This window comes from Phascolarctos cinereus, unplaced genomic scaffold (assembly GCF_003287225.1).
Source record: "Phascolarctos cinereus isolate Bilbo 61053 unplaced genomic scaffold, phaCin_HiC Scaffold_2;HRSCAF=192, whole genome shotgun sequence".
Taxonomy (NCBI): Eukaryota; Metazoa; Chordata; class Mammalia; order Diprotodontia; family Phascolarctidae; genus Phascolarctos; species Phascolarctos cinereus.
In genome coordinates this window covers 225,249,103-225,268,428 of record NW_027555625.1, presented here as the reverse complement: position 1 = coordinate 225,268,428, position 19,326 = coordinate 225,249,103, and the positions used below count along the sequence as shown (strand labels likewise).

The following is a 19,326-nucleotide window of genomic DNA, read 5'->3' as shown; positions in this document are numbered from 1 at the left end:
CAATTCTAGGTTCTGTGATTCTGCGAACACATGTAATACTTACTTTGTAGGGTGATTGTGATGGTCAGATAAAATAATATGTGTAAAATCCTTTGTAAACATCAAATATATAAATGCCAGTTATCGTTATCATTATTATTATTAAAAAGTCTATCCACCTAGTGTGCTAGAGGGTTCCCTTTGTACCTCTAATGCCTAGACTAGGGTTCCAAAGTAGCCTTCTGGTCATCCATCTGTTGTCTCTCATTCTTGTTCTACGAAGATTTTCACAGCTGAAAGTCACTAGTCAATCAGATTGGCAGCTTGTTTTTTTTGTCATATTCAAGCCCCATCCTCAATCAATCTGTCTATCTGGCAAGTGTTTATTATGAGCCTACGTGTACCAAGAACTTTATTAGTTTCTGAAGATGCAAAGACAAAGATAAAATAGTCCCTATCCTCAAGGAATTTATATTCTATCAGAGGAGATAGAATTTAAATAAATAAAAAGATCAAGTCCTTTTTTTGGGGGGGGCGCTTATGTGTTTGGCACTGTGTTAGGTATTATTAGGTATGCAAGTCAAGTCAGCAACTTGACAAACATTTACTAAATATTTACTACTTACCAGGTACTGTGATAAGCACTGGGAATGAAAAAAAGGCAAAAGACAATCCCTGCCCTCAAGGAACTCACAGTCTATTGGGGGAGATAACACCCAAACCACTGTGTAAACAAACTATAGACAAGACAAATTGGAGATCACCAACAGAGGGAAGGGACTAACTTTAAAGGGGAACAGAAGAGGCTTCTTGCAGAAGGTGGGATTTTAGCTGAGACTTGAAGGAAGCCAGGGAATTCAGGAATTGGAGATGAGGAGAGAGAGCATTCCAGGAGTAAAGGACAGCCAGTAAAAATACTTAGAGTTGGGATGTGGAGTGTATTTTGTGAGGAACAGTAAGGAGGCCAGTGTCAATTATACAAAGGTGAATAAAACAGCATCCCTTCAAGGAGCTCCCAATCTAAATGGAGAGACAAAACAGAAGCAGACATTTAATAATCCTTTTTTCTCTTGATGGTTCGTATTGTTTTTGTTTGTTTGTTTGTTTTTAGACCCTGTGTATACCTGGCCAGGCAAGGTCGAATTTATAGACAGAGGCAAGAGTACCAGCTGCATCAAATGGCAGAGGCCGAAGACTTTGTCAGCCAGGAGCCACATTTAGGTGTCATGTGTTGTTGGTTTCCCTTCTGTCCTTTCTTAGGGCTGGACCAATTTGGGGGATGGTAATATATCTAAAGTACTGAGCAGGGAACAACTCTTACTATACCATCATATTGAAGTGGTTGTAATGGATTTCATCCACAATCAATGTTTATTTGGGTTATTAGCCAAAATGGCTTAAAATATCCCTTTTTACAGGTGGATATTTTAAAGAGTTGAGTCAATAATAGCTAACGTTTATGTAGTACTTTAATACATTATTTCATTTGACCTTTGTAACAACCCTGTGAATTAAGTACTATTTTTATAAATTAAGTTCCCATTTTTATAAACGGGTAAACTGAAGCCCAGGGAAGTTAACTAAATTGCCGAAGGTCAGACAACTATTAAGTGTCTGAGGGATGAGGTGAATTCAGGTCTTCCTGATTTCAAGTCCAGCATGCTAGTCACTTTACTACATACTCCCTTGCTACTTCCTTTAATTTCATATTAGTTGAGAAGTAAGTACCCAAACTCTTCAGATTTGTTACTGGCTTATGCAATAGAATTGAGATTAGGGATGATGAAATTTCCAGCCTTGACACCTCATGGTGCTAAAGTGGCTAAGATATTCTAATGGCATGTCTTAAAACAATTTGGGTGGATTTTTGGTTGGACTCTAGGCTCTGTACTTTTTTGCTAGTTCTACTCAGAGTAGTCATGGGAACCCCCTGGCACTTCTTAAACTACTCTGAATTACTTTGGAGAACCTTGACTCTTGACCAATTCCTAGGTATTCTACCCTAGCTAAAATGGTGGTCTTAAAGCACAGTTCTAGTCATATCATTCCCCTGCTCAAGAAATTCCAGTGGTTCCTTATTGCTCTTAGGAGATCAAATACAAATTCCTCAGTTTAGCTTTTAAAACTCTTACCAATCTGGTTCCAGCATATCTTTCAGGATGATTACACACTACTCCCCATCTGACCAAACTGGCTTGTCTGATGTTCTTGGACATGGCATTCCATCTCTTGCACAGACTGTGCCCTCATGCTTGGGATGCACTCTTTGCTCATCTCTACCTCTTAGAATATCTAATTTCCCGGGGCAGCTAAGTGGTGACACTTACTAGCTGTGTGCCCCTGGGCAAGTCACTTAACCCCAATTGCCTAAAAATAAAAAAAATTAAAAAAAGAATTTCTAGTTTCCTTCTAGACTGAGCCAAGAAGCTACCTCCTACATGAAGTCTCTTTTCATGACTGTGGTTGTGCACAGAAAATTACATTTATTTTGTATTTATTTTATGTTGATTTTTTTCTGTGTGCACATCACCCCCATCCCTACATAGGTTCCCAAAGTGGGCAATACTGGTCCCTGGGGGGCACTGGACCAACCCAGGGGGTTGTTAATAGCCTCAAGTGCAATTGGGAGTCACTGAATAAAAATAAGGGGGTGGTGGAAGCATAAGGAAAGAAGAGAAGAGAATTTCGAAAAAGCATTTGTACATGTTTCATCTGTTGTGTAACAGAGTTAAAGTCATAGTGATTACATCATTTTCCAAATAAACACACAAAATGCAAGTTGTAACCTATCAGTGGTTAAGTCTGCCACAGGTCTTAACAAGCAAGTGTTGGCAAGTCAGCATGCCGTGTATTGTTGGGAAGTCCAGCATGTATTGGCAGGAATATGTGTGGTAATGATTTGTTTACAATACAATGCTATACAGTCATCTGATGCAACATTGTGTCATCAAAATTTCAATGCAGGAAAAACCCACAAATTTACAATAAATTATTAAATTTAAGATGCATCATTTAAAAAATTATATGTTTTTGAAAAGCATTAAGGGTTAAAGAAAGTAGATTTCCAGGGAGGTGCTGAGTAATTTTTTTTTAAAGGGGGCGATAGGCCAAATAAAATTCAGAGCCTCTGCTATAGAAGGTAAGCTCCTCGAGGGCAGGAACCTGGACTATAGTAATGGTTGGCACATAGAAGTTTTTTTAACAAATGCTTGTTGAATGAATGAAGGACTTTCCTTAAACCTACAGATTCCTCCACAAATTTGAAAAACCTCCTTAGACTTAGGCTCCCTAAAGGACTGTAGTATGTAGATTAGCCTCTACTGTCCCATCCTACCCATTGGTCTGTCCTGGACCTCTACTGGGAGATGGGTTCCTTAGAAACCTAGGGTAAGAGTGAAACTCCAAGCTACTTGAAAGATATCACAGAATTTTAAGTGTAGAATTGAAAGGGACCTTAAAGGTCATCTAGTCCAACCTCTCATTTTATAATATGTGAGGAAACTGAAGGCCCAGAGAGGAGATGTGATTTGCTTAAGATCCCACAGGTATCAAGTAGTAGAGTGAACATTAGAATCTAATTTGTGGTGTAATCTCTGAAGAGAGTGGCTGGGGGGGTGGGGGGAGAGGGGTCTCTCTGGAGAAGCCAGGCTAGAGGGGTTCCTAACTAGAATGTACCAATGGTGTCCCAACATAGAGAGTACAGGAATGTATGGCCAGGGTTTTCCCAGGCCACGAGGTCCTGAATGCATAAAGGCTGATGTCAAAAGAGCCTCAGAAATCTAATGTCCTGGAATACCTTGTAACTCTTGTCTACCTCTATTTGATAAAGCTCTACTCAAAGGATCACCAAGAAAGAGGAGAAGATTAGATCAGAAGTGCGGAGTGTTTCCACCAGCAGAACAAAGTGCTCTTAAGGAGTGTGAGTATGAGAAAACCGCTGTATAATCTTTTAACACTCTTCTCAGCATATTTTTTCCCTGAGAGTTTCGGGATGATTAACACTTCCAAATCAGTCGCAAAAAAAGAGTTAAGGCTTGAGTCAAGCTGCCTTCAGCAGCTTTGTAGGCAGAACTGTGCCAAACACCTAAACAGTGCCACCCTAAGGAAAGGAGGAGAGAGTGAAGTCTGTTTTAGCCTGGGAAGTTAATCTAAGAGTAGATTAAAAGGGATTAGTAACAGCTAAAGTCTAGGAAGATAAGGTCGTCAACTTGTCCTTAGAGGTTTGTATTTCTTTACAATTTGTTTATAATCTTACATTTCTTTTAATGCAAATTTTACTAATTTGTGAGTAGTTAAGGTGGTACAGTGGATGGAGAGCTGGACCTGGAGTTGGGAAGATTTGAGTTTAAATCCAACCTCAGACACAGCCTCACTGTGTGTCCCTGGCTTCCTTTAAATTCAAGGTAAAATCCTATCTGCTACAGGAAGCCTTCCCCAATCCCTCTTAATTCCAGTGCTCTGGACAGAAGCTTTGTTCATTATTTCCTATTTATTTTGGATGTTTTTGCTTTGTAAATATTTGCTTGCCTATTTTGTATATATTTGTCTCCTTCATTAGGAGGTAAACTCCTCGAAGCAGACAGTCTTTTGCCTCTTTTTGTATTCCCAATTCTTAGCACGTGCCTGGAGCTAGTAGGTGCTTAATAAATGTTTATTCATTGATTGACCTTGGGCAAATCATTTAACCTTTATTTGCCCCAGTTTCTCTTATCTATAAAATGGGATAAAAATAGCACCTAACTCCCAGGAGTGTTGTGAGGATAAAATGAGATAATAATTATGAAGTGCTTTACAAACCATAAAGCACTATAGAAACACTAGCTACTGTTATTATTATTCCAATTTTTATTATTTAATAGAATTATATTTTTTATTTTAAAAAGTGTATTTGACTAGATCAGCTGTTAAGTGCCCAGATACTTAGCCAGTTACATATATGAAAGGCTTAGCCACTTGATCTAAACTGTGAACACCTATATAGTCTACATATTTGTCTGATGCTAGCCATCTGAATAGCTCTAAGTAGGAGCAATTAACCAACTCTTATAAGGTTTGCCTAATAAATACAAATTAATTAATCAATAGTGAATTAATAATGGATACTGATTGTAAATGAAAGTTGCCAATGTTGGGAAACTACTGTGTTCGGGACTACTTTTTGTAAATAGAGATCTAGCAAAAAGTTGTTTTTCTTCTGATTACAATACTCTTAGAGAATGAATCACTCTGGATTGTTAAGGATTTACCTTTTTGAGTGCTCAAACTTTTTTTTGTTTGACTCCTTTCTTTTTTTTTATTAATTTAATTTTAGTTTTCAACAATCACTTTCATAAGCTTTTGAATTTTAAATTTTCTCCCCCTCCCTCCACAAGATGGTGTGCAATCTGATATAGACTCTACATATACATTCTATTAAACATATTTTCACATTAGTCATGTTGTAAAGAAGAATTAGAACCAATAGGAGGAACCACAAGAAAGAAGAAACAAAACAAAACAGAAGAAAAAAAAAGAACAAATAGTATGCTTCAATGTGCATTCAAACTCCATAGTTCTTTCTCTGGATGTGGATAGCATTTTCCATCATGAGACTTTTAGAGATATCTTAGATCCTTGCATTGCTGAGAAGAGCTAAGTCTATCAAAGTGAGTCAATGCTTATATGGCTGCTACTGTGCACAATGTTCTCCTGGTTCTGCTCATTTCACTCAGCATCAATCCATACACATCTTTCCAGGTTTTTCTGAAGTCCACTTGCTCATCATTTCTTATAGCACAATAGTATTCTATTACATTCATATACCACAACTTGCTCAGCCATTCCCCAATTGATGGGCATCCCCTCAATTTCCAATTCTTTGCCACCACAGAAAGAGCTGCTATAAATATTTTTGTGCATGTGAGTCCTTCTCCCATTTGTATAATTTCTTTGGGATACAGCCCTAGAAGTACTATTACTGGGTCAAAGAGTGTGCACATTTTTATAGCCCTTTGGGCATAGTTCCAGATTGCTCTCCAAAATGGTTGGATCATTTCACAACTCCACCAACAATGCATTAGTGTTCCAATTTTCCCATACCTTCTCCAACATTTACCATTGTCCTGTTTTGTCATGTTAGCCAATTTGATAGGTGTGATGTGGTACCTCAGAGTTGTCTTGATTTGCATTTCTCTAATCAGTAGTGATTTAGAGCATTTTTTCATATGACTGTAGATAGCTTTAATTTCTTCCTCTTAAAACTGCCTGTTTATATCCTTTGGCCATTTCTCAATTGGGGAATGACTTGTTTTCTTATAAATTTGACTTAGTTCTCTATATATTTTAGAAATGAGGCCCTTATCAGAGATACTGGTTGTAAAAATTCTTTCCCAGTTTTCTGCTTCCCTCCTAATCTTGGTTGCACTGGCTTTGTTTGTGTAAAAACTTTTCAATTTAATGTAATCAAAATTATCCATTTTGCATTTCATAATGTTTCCTATGTCTTATTTGGTCATAAATTCTTCTGTTCTCCATAAATCTGACAGGTAAACTATCTCTTGTTCTCCCAGTTTGCTTATAGTATCACCCTTTGTATTTAAATCATGTACGCATTATGACTATTTTGTTATATGGTGTAAGATTTTGGTCTATGACTAGTTTCTGCCATGCTCTTTTCCAGTTTTCCCAGCAGTTTTTGTCAAATAGTGAGTTCTTATCCCATTTGTATAATTTCTTTGGGATACAGCCCTAGAAGTACTATTACTTTGGGTTTATCAAACAGTAGATTACTATAGTCATTGACTACTATGTCTTGCATACCTAACCTATTCCACTGATCCATCACTCTATTTCTTAGCCAGTACCAAGTAGTTTTGATGATTGCTGCTTCATAATGCAGTTTAAGATCTGGAACGGCTAGGCCACCCTCCCTAGCATTTCTTTTCATTAGTTCCCTTGATATTCTGGACCTTTTGTTCTTCCAAATGAATCTTGTTATTATTTTTTCTAGTTCTATAAAATAATTTTTTGGTAGTTTGATATGGCACTGAATAAATAAATCAGCTTAGGTAGAATTGTCATTTTTATTATATTAGCTTGGCCTACTCATGAGCAACTGATGTTTTTCCGATTATTTAGATCTGATTTTATTTGTGTCAAAAGTGATTTGTAATTGTGTTCATAGAGTTCCTGGGTTTGTTTTGGCAGGTAGACTCCTAAATATTTTATAATGTCTACAGTAACTTTAAATGGAATTTCTTTTTCTATCTCTTGCTATTGGACTTTGTTGATAGCATATAGAAATGCCAGTGATTTATGTGGGTTTATTTTATAACCTGCAACTTTGCTAATGGGTGCCCAAGCTTTTAAAAATCATCCTTTTGTCTTTTTGGATGGAAACCTTTCTATAGTAGGTATCACTAGCTTAAGGAAACTATTCATAGACTAAGGACTAAGGTTAGCTAGTCTGATTTCCCTCATTGTACAGATGAAAAAATTGCCCAAGGTCATGCAGGTAGTAGCAGAGCCAACATTTGAACCCAAGTCCTCTGGATCTAAATTGAGCACATTTTTCACAGTACCACATCGCCTTTGTATTTTTCCTAGCATGCAACCTCTTTGAGAAAATTCCTGTTGTGTTTCCATGTGCCAGATGGTTTTGCTGAGCTGTTGGTTTGCATTTATTTTATTTTTATTTATGTATATGTATTCAAAACATTTATTTATTTATTTTAATGTTATGACAGGTTTATAACTGAGCCTCACACAGATAGAAAGTACATGTAGAAGTAATCCCTCACATCAACCTCTACCCCTCAGCCTGCTCCTTTGTTATTTTTTTTATTCTCTTGATATTTTCTCATAAATTACTAAAACTGTAATATCTTTAATTAATTAGCTAATTAGCTTGGAGCTCCCATAACCTCTGTCTCCTCTTTCAGTATCCAATCTCAGTCTTATAGGATTAGATAAACAGGGATACTACTGGTTACATAATTTATTAGCAGTGTAACAAAAACCCCACAAAGACACATTTAAATAATTCAATAACGTATCAATTGTGAAAAAGAGTACATCTGGAGTCACCTCCAACCAGCTGACTTCAACTGCTGAGTTTTCCTCAGCATAGGAAACATTGTCTACAATAATGCAACTCTCTAAGGATGATAGTCAGAATCTCTCAAGAATTCTTCTCAGGACTTCTTTTCCACAGCATATTTTTTCCTTAGGATGTTCCTCCATATTCTCTCAAAGATGCCTCCAACGCTCACAAGCTGACAGTTAATTCTTACAGTCTTTTCACAGACTCCCCAAAGAATGACAAGCTGTCACCTTTCTTAAAATTCTATTTCCCCTTTAATTATAAAGTAACAATATTTGGTCTTTGTGAGAGAGACTACTTAATCTAGAGTTACAATAATATTCAGGAAAGCTCATTCCCTACCCCCACCTTCCCTCTCAACCTTCACTCCTAGGGAGGCAGGGTTTGGTCCTCAACCATATATGCCAGGTAGTAAGCATATTGTCTACTTATTCTAGATGAAAAGCTGGAGTTAAGAACCAGGAGGGTTCTGAGTAACACTTACCAGAAACTTATCCAATCTGCTTTCCTGGATGATGGTATCTCTGGTGGGGTCAAGTATCTCATGTGAGTATGCGTGTTTAAAATCGATTGTATCTTACACAGAGTTGGGAGAGGGGAAATGTAAGAGAGGAAGGAACTTTAAAACAGACACTGAGGGAAGAGGGAGGTATTCAGGAAGGAGTTTCTACCCAGATGTTGGTCTTGAGGTGGGGCATCTGCTGCTACTTCTTCTACTCTAGAAACCATGTTATTGTGTTACTACCATTTTATTTTTGTGTAGATAAGACAAAGCAATAAGTCACAGATGCATATAAACTTATAGTTGGAAAGGGCCATCAGGGACCAAGTTCAACCCAATGCTGGAGTTATTTCTACAGCTCCCTGACTGGATATTGACATGAGAAGTTCTAGTAATGGGGAACACCCTCCCTCACAATAATGATAGCTCTTATTTATATATCACTTTAAGGTCTGCAAAGTGCTTTATAAATATTATCTTATTTTATCCTCACAACAACCCTGAGAAGTAGGTGTTATTATTACAGTTGAGTCAGGTAGAGGAAAGGGAGTTGCTTAGGGTCACACAGCTGGTGAGTGTCTGAGATAGTATTTGAACTCAGACCTTCCTGACTCCAGGTCTAGCACGCTATCCAGTGAGCCACCTAGCTGCCTGTTCTATCCTTGAAAATTCTGATTGTTAGAAATTTCTTCTTTATATTGAGTCAAAGTCTTCCTCCCTGCAACTTCCAACTCTTAGGTCTAGATCAGGGATGTTTAACCTCACTTTTGTTATGTACCTCTTTGGCATTCTGGTAAAGCCTAGGAATGCTTTCTCAGAATGATGTTTTTAAATTCACATAACAGGGGGCAGCTAGGTGGTGCAGTGGATAGAGCACTGGCCCTGGAGTCAGGAGGACCTGAGTTCAATTTTGACCTCAGACATATGATACTTACTAGCTGTGTGACCCTGGGTGAGTCATTTAACCCTGATTGCCTCATAAAACAAAATACCTAGGATTTTAAAAGAAACCAACTATATTGAAAATAAAGATGTGATTTTTTTTCCTGTCTTAGTTCATGGACTCTCTGAATTGTTAAGAACCCCTGTTATAGAAGTTCTACCCTTTGGAGGTACACTGATTCAGTCCAATTCTTCTTTAAGGGGCAGCACTTTCAGATGAAAAAAAAAGTGAGTTCTAATCAGGCAAAGAAATTGACCAAAATGTTCATGCCCTTTGATCCAGAAATCCTACCACTAGGGATATATCACAAGAAGGTCTAAAAATAAAAATAAAAGTTCTATGTATAACAAAATATTAATAACAGCATTTTTTTTATAGTAGTAAAAAATTGGAATCAAAGTAAATATTCATCAATTTGAGAATGGCTAGACAAACCGTGGCACGTGAATGCAATAGAGTAATAATATATGGCAAGAAATTATTTATATGAAGAATTCAGAGACATGGAAAGAATTATGTGAACTGATACATAGTTTAATAAGCAGTACTGGGAGTATACATGTGCAATGAATGAGTGAAAAAAGTATTTATTATGCTTTTACTATGTGCAAAGCACTGGAGATACATATAGAAAAGCAAGACAAGCTCTGCTTTTCAGAAGCTCACATTCTAATGGGGGAGGCATAGAAGGCTTCAGCTGCAAGTCAACTAAAAAGACCCCATGATCCTTATGGTGCATGATAAATGATCCTTCTTTAATGGCATTGCCACTAATAAAACCATATCTATCTCTGATATTAGGTCATTTGACAGTGTCAAGGACTTTGGTGGTGAGAACTTTCTTTTCCACGTCTTCAGTAGCTTTATAATAACTACAATAATATAAATAGAACCAAAAAAAGGAAAGAAAAGAAAAGAAATTATCTGAATACTAGGTAATTATAATAACCAAGTTTTGCTGCAGAGCAAATATATGAGAAATTGTACTTCTTTGCCTTCCTTGTAGAGATGGGAAAATATGGCATATATTGTATATATTGAATATACTGATGTACTAGAAAAAAAACCCCCACTTTCCCCTTCTCTTTTCTCTCTCTCTCTCTTTCTCTTCTTTCTTCCCTTCTTTCTCTATTCTTCCTTCCCTTCCAAAGGTGATATATTTTGTGATATAAAAAAAGAAATCAATAACATTTTGAAATATCCATTTCTGTTTTATTCTTATAGAAACCGACTTCTTGCTCTGATTGAAAAGCCATCCCTGGATCCCATCTACATTGGACTCTTTGGAGCAGCTGGAGCAGGCAAGAGTTCCCTGCTTAATGCCATCATCCACCAAGCAATGTTTCTGCCCGTGTCAGGAGAGAGTGTCTGCACATCCTGCATAGTTCAAGTGAGCTCCAGCAGCTGTGAACACTACGAGGCCAAAATCCATCTTCTTTCTGAGCAAGTAAGTGCTCCTCTCCCCTTCTGAGCACCCACTATTCATACTGATGCTCCTACATCCCTGGGGAAATGAGGAGACCATAAGAACAAGTGGTAGCTGGCTTTTAAATTATTATAAAGAGAGTTTGTGCCTTTTCGAATGAGAGCTATTATTATGGGAATAATGGTACAGGCCAATCAAAGAATCCTGCCTTTAGAACTGGAAGGGAACTTAGAAGTCATGGAGTCTGAGTTTCTCAATTTTATAGGTGAGGAAACTGAGGCTTTATGGAATAGATCAAGATCGCACATAGAACCACACAAGAATCTCAGAGTTGGAAGGGATCTCAGTAGCCAAAAAGTCCAATCCATAACTGAAAAAGGACCCCTACTGCAACACACCCAATGAATGATCATTTAGTCTTTGCTTCAAGACCAATGCTAAAGGTTTTCCCAAGACAGTCCATTCTTTTTGGGGATAGATTTCATTGTTAAGAAGTTTTTCCTCATATCAAGCACGAATTTGCCTCTGCAAATTCCAGCCATTGTGCTCTCTGGGGCCAAATAGAATAAGTTTAATCCATTGTCTATATGCACTTCAAATGCTTTAAGTCAGTTATAATAGTCCCTTCAGGCTAAATACCCCATTTTTAAAATTGATCTTCGTAAGACATGGACTCAAGGCACTCACAATTCTGATTTCTCTCCCCTAGACATTCTCCAGATTATCAATGTGCTTTCTAGAATGTGGCTCTCCAAATAGAACACAGTACTCTAGATGTGGTTGGGCCAGGGCAGAATATGGAGGAACTATCACTTCCTTATTCTTGGAATTGCTGTTTTTATTAATGTCACCCTAAGGTCATATTAGCTTTTTAAAAATTTCCATTTTGTTTTATTTTTAGTTCCCTTATTAGCTTTTTTGGCTGCCATATCATGCTATTGTGAAAGGCAGAATAACTTATTGGATAGAGAGCTGGCCCTGCAGTCAGGAAGACCTAGATTCAAGTCCTTTTTTTGACACAAACTCACCATATGGCTCTGGGAAAGTCATTTCACTTCCTGAGGAAATTAGAGATCATGAGGACCAATGGTAGACAACTTTTACATTCTTACAAAGAAAGCCTCCAAAATGCTAAGTCATAGAGCAATCTGCTTGGGTAGAAGGAGTTTCTTCATTTGAAGCTCCCTGTACTGGTGAAGTCATAGGTCTGATTGAAAAAAAAAAGTTGTATTGTTAACTCACATTGTTCTTGCAGTCCAATAAAACTGCCAGATCTTTTTTTTAAATCAGCTTTTATTATTTTTCAATCAAAAAAACCCCACCTTCTCTCCTTCCTCCATCCCCAAATTGGGAAAGAAATAAGAAACAAAAGTCTTCTTATAATTATCCATAGAGAAGCAAAACAAATTCCTGCATTGGCCATGTCCAAAAAACAGGTGGTAGACTGCACTCTGAGTCTATTATATCTCTATCAGGAGGTGGGGAGCATGTTTCACAATGAGTCTCCTGATTGGTCATTCAGTTGACCAGAGTTCCTGTCTTTAAAAGTTGTTTGTCCTTTTTCCCCTGTAGGGTTATACTCAGTTTTGCTGAGTAAGTGATTCTTGGTTGTAAGCCTATGTTCTTTGCCTTCTGGAATATATTCTAAACTCTCTGCTCCTTCATAGTCCAAAGTCAGAAAGTGGGGTAGAAAAACAAGCAATTCCCCTCATATGTCTTGGACATCCCTGTCGCTAAAATAGCTTTTTATGGTGGGGTTCTTTTTGTTTGTTTGCTCATTTTCCCAGACTACATTCTGACTTTGGACTTGATGTTAGGGCCAGGCTCTGCACACTTCTGAAGAGAAGGTCTGAGCTATTTTCTTCTTTGGGAGTTGAGTGTTGTATTGCTCTAGGATCTTAGGGATAGCTTAGGCTGGGGACCTTCAAGTTTTCAGAGATCCCAACACGGTCTGATTCAGGACAAAGTCTGATCATTGGACCTCTGGACTGAGCCTTGCAAATTCCTGAGCTGGGTTTGGATCTGAGAAAAACACCTATGGCCTTGCCCTGATTGGAGTTCCAGTAGACTGGTTCCATAGACTGGATTCAGCTACTGTCAGCCCATTGGAAAACTGCTGGCTCAGCATGACACAACTGTAGGCTTCCCTTTGGTCTGGGATTCCTGTCCTTATTACTATAGTGATGATTTTAGCCTGGGATGGAGAAAGGAACTGAGACCCTGCTCTACTCTGGGGTCAGAACTATACAGTTGCTACTTGCTTCTCAATTTTCTCCCTGCTTAGTACACAGCCTAAGTACCCCTCAATCACTCCTCATCCTAGAGAACAACCCTAGGTGCAGTTCCCTTCCTTAGTTATCCTTGTATCTGTGACCCTGACTTGGGTAGTAAACAAGAAAGCTGCCAGTGGCACATATTCCTGCACCCTGCTGGATTTGGAACCTCTTCTTATGCTAGTTCTTCCCCTATGATAGAATGTTCTGTAGCAGTTCCTGTTCCCAGGGTCCACAGATGTATCTCCCTATACTGACCTGGGCTAGAAAAATGACCTCCTCCTTCCTCGCCTTAGATTCCTCAATCAGGACTCTGACGCATTTTTTAGACCTGTTTGGAGGTGTTATATGGGGAATTCAGTTGTACTTCTCCCTACTACTCCACCATCTTGCCTCTTGCAATCAGATCTTTTTGAAATTCATATTGAGTTCTAACAGAGCTTTCTAATAGTGAGAACCAGTTGCCTCAAGATGTGATCAGTCCTCCTTCACTGGAAGTTTTCAAGAAGAGTCTGTATGATAGCTTGGTGAATATATTGAAGAAGGGATTCCTGTTTAGGTATGGATTAGACTAGATGGCTTCTGAGATTCCTTCTAAATCCAAAGTTCTGTGTTTTTTTGAGTCAGTGACATTCACATCAAACACAGCACAGCCTATACTTCCTTAGACCATGAGACCTAGAAGGTTCCCCAGAAAGGAAACAAGATTGTAGGGACAAAGGCAGGGAGGTGACAGAGCAAATTGTCCTACTGATCCGAGATTGTCTCCTGAGGTCTGTGCCCCTGGTCTGCATTGGCAGGAGTGGAAGGAGGAGCTGCGGAACCTCACCACACTCTTGCAAAGGCCAGAAGAGGAGGAGGATGGGGAAGAGGAGTCTTGGGACAGAGACAATGCAGTGGAGGAAGCCACGTGGAAATTGCAAGTGCTCTATGGAAATGGAGCAGAACGCAAGAGTTGTGAGGAGTTATTGAGGGCAAAGCCCCGAGCAAAGATCCCTGCCTCCCGAATCATCACCCTCAAGGGAGGAGAGGTAACTTCTGCATTCCGTTATCTTCTTATATATCATAAGTATGCCACTCTGTCATGTGGTGTGGTTTTTGTCTCTAAGTGGCTGACTTTTCTTTAAAATTGAACTTAGCTCATTTAGGCAGATTTTTTGGGTCTGTCCTGTATAATAAAGTGAAAAGTATGCCATTTTTGAAATCCTGAAGATTTAAGTTAAAAATCTAATTTTGACACTAGCTGTGTGACCCCTGGGAAAATCATTTAACCTCTCTGAAACTCAGTTTCCTCATCTGTACAATAGATATAATAACACTTATACTACCTGCTTTACAGAGTTGTTGGGAGGAAAGGGCTCTATAAGCCATAAAGCTTAAATATGACCATGACTATGAATCTTTATCATATTACTATGAATCCTTAATAATAATAATTCAATAATCATTTATATTTTTATAACACTTTAAAGTTTGCAAAGCACTACGTGTATACTGATTGTATGTAGGTGCTATTATTATAGATAATAATAAAAGTTAGTATTTATATAATGTTTTAAGATTTGCAAAGCACTTTGCAAATATTTCCACATTTGATCCTCACAACAGCCCTGTGAAGTAGTTCCACATCTCATGGTCTAAGGAAGTATAGGCTGTGCTGTGTTTGATGTGAATGTCACTGACTCAAAAAAACACAGAACTTTGGATTTAGAAGGAATCTCAGAAGCCATCTAGTCTAATTATCTCCATTTTACAGGTGGAGAAACTGAGACTCAGAGAGGTCATAAGATCATAGGATCATTATATTTAGAGTTGGGGTGGAATCTTAGAGACTCTCTCATCCAAATCTCTCTTTTTAAGATGAGGAAGCTGAGAATTAGAGAGATTAAGTGATTTAGCTGGTCACATAGGTAAGAGGCATGAGATTAGATTGTGGGTCTTCCTGACACCAGGTTCAGTTCCTTATCCACTGTGACTCTCTACTGAATGCATATGATAGTAAAAGGAAGGGCTTTAGCTAGATGCAGTAGATGCTGCATCAAATGCTTTTTGGCCAACTGGACAAATGACTTTCTTGCTCCCTCACCAGATGGGGCAGGTACCTTTGGTTGGAGGCCAGGTCCAGCTGTAGTTTGGGGTAGCCCTGAATTGCCATCCCTGAAGGGGGTGTTTGTGGGAGGCTGCCATGGTTCCCAGGCTGTCCTGGAGTTTGGCCACTTCAAGGAAAGCTCTGGAGGTCTTCTTTGGTTCAAGAGCCCCTGGATCTAGGTGGGAACAGATCTGTATCTTTATGGAAGGCAGCTTGAGATGGCAGAAAAAAACACTGGTCTTGGATTCAGTCTACCTGAGCTCCTACCCTTTCAAGCTCCAATGCTCACCAGCCATTCACTTTTACTCATCAGTAAAATACAATAAATACTTGTACTGTCACACAGGGATGTTGTGACAAAAGCACTTTTTTTTGGGAGGGGGATGGTGAAGACAATCAGGGTTAAGTGACTTGCCCAGGCTCACACATCTAGTAAGTGTCTGAGGCTGGATTTGAACTCAGAATCTCCTGAGTCCAGAGCCAGTATTCTAGCCATTGCACCACCTAGCTGCCCCAAGGAAAGCACTTTTTAAACTTTGGAGTTCCAAGTAAATATGAATAATTATCATTACAATGGTTCAAAACTGATCTGCCTGTAGATGATTCTTATTCATTCAACAACCTCCCAAAATTAGCTTCATAAGTACAAGATGGGGGAGATGTGACCAGGACGCTCATCTGAAAAAAGATCTAGGAGTTTTAGTAGACCACAAACTCAGTGTGAATCAGAGTGATGTGGTAGCCCATAAAATATTAATAATAGCTAACATTTGTATGACTTACTATATGCCAGGCATGATCATTATTATCTCATTTGATCCTCACAGCAACTCTGAGAGGTAGGTGCTATTATTCTCCCCATTTTATAGATGAGGAAACTGGTAAACAAGGGCTAAGTGATTTTCCCAGGGTCACACAGCTAAGTAACTGTCTGAGACTGGATTTGAACTCAGGTCTTCCTGACTCCAGGGCTGGTGCTCTATCCCCTGCACCACCCAGCTGCTAATTCTGCTTCAAGCTACACTAATGGTGTACATAGCTCCCTTTGTACTTAGTCTGCCCTAGTCAGATCACATCTACAGGACTGCGTTCAATTCTGGGCACCACATTATAGGAAGTATATTGACAAACTAGAGGGCATTCTGAAGAGGGCAATCAGGATGGTAAAAATGGGCCTCAAACTCGGGCATGCGAGGATCTGTTCAAGGAAGTGGTCATTTCTAGCTCCATAGAATCGCCAGCATCAATCTCATTCTCCCCACTCACACAGACGCCAATTGGGGTTAAGTGACTTGCCTAGGGTCACACAGCTAGTAAGTGTCAAGTGTTTGGTCTGAGACTGGATTTGAACTCAGGTCCTCCTGACTGCAGGGCCAGTGCTCTATCCACTTTGCCACCTAGCTGCCCCCTACAGATGCTAAATAGATAGAACTAAAGCACAGTTCTATGCCACTTCCCCTGTTCTGCGACCTCCAATGGCTCCCTAATGCCTATAGGCCAAATAAAAACTGCTCAGTTTGGGCATTTAAAGCCATTCACAATCTGGCTCCAGCCTCCCTTTCCAGGCTTATTATGCAATACTGCCCATGATGGACTCTGTGTTTCCTGTAAGTGACATTTTATCTCCTCATGTCTTTGCATGTTTGCACAGAGTGACTCACAGTGGGTGAGATATTCTCCCTTCTTACTTTTACTTCATCAATCAATCAATAAACATATAGTAAGCACCTTCTATGTGCCAGGTACTGTGATAAGCACCAAGGAGGCAAAAAAGAGGCAAAAGACAGTCCCTGCCCTCGAGGAGCTTACAATCTAATGCCTCATACGAATGGTTAGTTTCCGTTAAGGCTCAGTTGAAGTGCCACCAACTGTCTAAGGTCTGTCCAGATTCCTCCAACTGCTAGTGCTTTCTTCCTGAAAATTACCCTGTGTGTGTCTGTGTCTGTGTCTGTGTCTGTGTGCCTGTGTATATGATGCTTCCTCCTGATAGAATCACTCCCTCCTTGTGGGCAGGGACTATTTGTTTTGTTTTTGTCTTTGACTCCTTGGCACTTACCATACCACTTGATACACAGAAGATGTTTAATAAATGCTTGTTGAATGAATGACTGAACTGGGGGTGTTTAACTTGGAAAACAGAAGGCTTAGGGAGGACAAGGTACCTTCTTACAAGTATGTGAAGGATTGCCACGCAGACAAAGGATTAAGCTTGTCCTGGAAGGAAGAACTAGGAGCAATGTATGGAAATTGAAAAGCAAATTGAGATTTGATATAAGGAAGAATTTTCCTATGATCAACAAATGTGACATAGGCAAGACTTTGCATCCTCAAACTGAGGCCAAGAGAACCTCCTAAAATACAAGTCTGACTGTTATCCCTCCTCCCCCATTCAGTAAACTCCAGTGGCTCCCTATCACCTCAAGGATCAAATAGGAAATCCTTTATTTAGTGTTCAAAGCCTCCTCTCCCCACCTTTCCAGGCTTCTTGTACCTTACACACCCTGCACTCTTCCATTTTCTGACTCTAGCATCCTTGGTGGGTTTTTTTTGTTGTTTTTGGTGAGGCAGTGGGGTTAAGTGACTTGTCCAGGGTCACATAGCTAGTACACGTCAAGTGTCTGAGGCCAGATTTGAACTCAGGTCTTCCTGACTGCAGGGCCAGTGCTCTATCCACTGCACCACCTAGTTGTCCCACATCCTTGGTGTTTCTTGAACAATACACTCCATCTCTCCACTCCAGGTGTGTCCATCTGACTTCCCAATATGCCCTCTTCAATGCAGTGACACTGGGCTCCTGTCTGTTCTACAAGACACTCCGGCTCTCAGCTTTGGACATTTTCTCTGGCTGCTCCCCATGCCTGGTGCTGTTTCCCTCCTCATCTCTGCATCCTAGCTCCCCTGGCTTCCTTCAAGTCCCAGCTAAAATCCCACCTTCCACAGGAAGCCTTTCCCATTGCCTCTTAATCCCAGTGCCTTTCTTCTGTTAATCATTTTCTATTAATCCTGTAAGTAGCTTGTTTGTACATGGTTGTTTGCATGTTGTCTCCTGCAGTAGACTGTGAGCTCCTCAAAGGAAGGGATTGTCTTTCACATTTCTTTGTATCTCCAGTGCTTAGCTCAGGGCCTGATACATAGTAGGTGCTTAATAAATGCTAATCGATTGACTAAGAAATATACCCAAATTCCAGTCATCAATGTCTTCCTGGTCACTGGAATTTTCATATTATCCATAGGGGAAAAGAAGAGCCTTATTATGAAATCTAAATCAGTTAAACAATGCTCTAAAGAGAACTGGGTTCAAATACCTCTGGTAATATCTTGTACTCTTGTGACCTTAGGCAAATCACTTAACTTCTCTGAGTTTCAGCCTCAAAATAAGCAGATGGTCCCTGAGGTACCTTCCAGCCTGAGCTGGATCCCATGATCCCATGATCATGGAATCACTAAATTGTAAAACTAGAAGGGACTTTAGGATTCTAATACAGCAGAAGGAAGCTAGGTGGCACAGTGGATAGAGTGCCATGTGTGGTGTCAGGAAGACTCAACTTCCCGAGTTCAAATCTGGCCTCAGAATACTTACTAGCTGTGTCACCTTGGCAAGTCACTTAACCCTGTCTGCCTCAGTTTCCTCATCTGTCAAATGAGCTGGAGAAGGAAATGGCAAACCACTCCAGTATCTTTGCCAAGAAAACCCCAAATGGGGTCACAAAGAGTCAGACATAACTAAAAATGAACAACAACACAGACCTACAAACCTACCCTGTTGTAATTGGGTAGAGTCTCAGGCAATTACTTTACCAAGGCAGTAGCCTAACCTGGCTCAAAGTTGCTTTGTAATCACAAACTAAGCTATTTCCCCTACAAATAACCTCAGACACTAGACACCTAGGGAGTGAGAAACACAATTATAAACGGTTTCCCCAGTCTCTTTCCTGCTGGACAGAACATCAGAGAAACGACACAAAGACATTCCCATCTAAGACTTCTCAGGGACCCAAACAATATAGCCAGGGATGTGCTAAGCCAGCTCTTAC

The 19,326-nt window shown here is 39.5% G+C and overlaps 1 protein-coding gene across 1 annotated transcript in view; it reads left to right on the top strand.

The window, feature by feature from the left end:
• NUGGC (nuclear GTPase, germinal center associated) overlaps positions 1–19,326 on the top strand; it is a 90,728-nt gene that overhangs the window by 7,945 nt on the left and 63,457 nt on the right. Inside the window, 5 exon segments of the mRNA XM_020983995.2 lie at positions 1,091–1,200; positions 3,809–3,898; positions 8,497–8,605; positions 10,729–10,951; positions 14,004–14,234. Of these exon segments, the coding sequence (XP_020839654.2) occupies positions 1,158–1,200; positions 3,809–3,898; positions 8,497–8,605; positions 10,729–10,951; positions 14,004–14,234 (696 nt within the window). The 5' untranslated portion in view covers positions 1,091–1,157.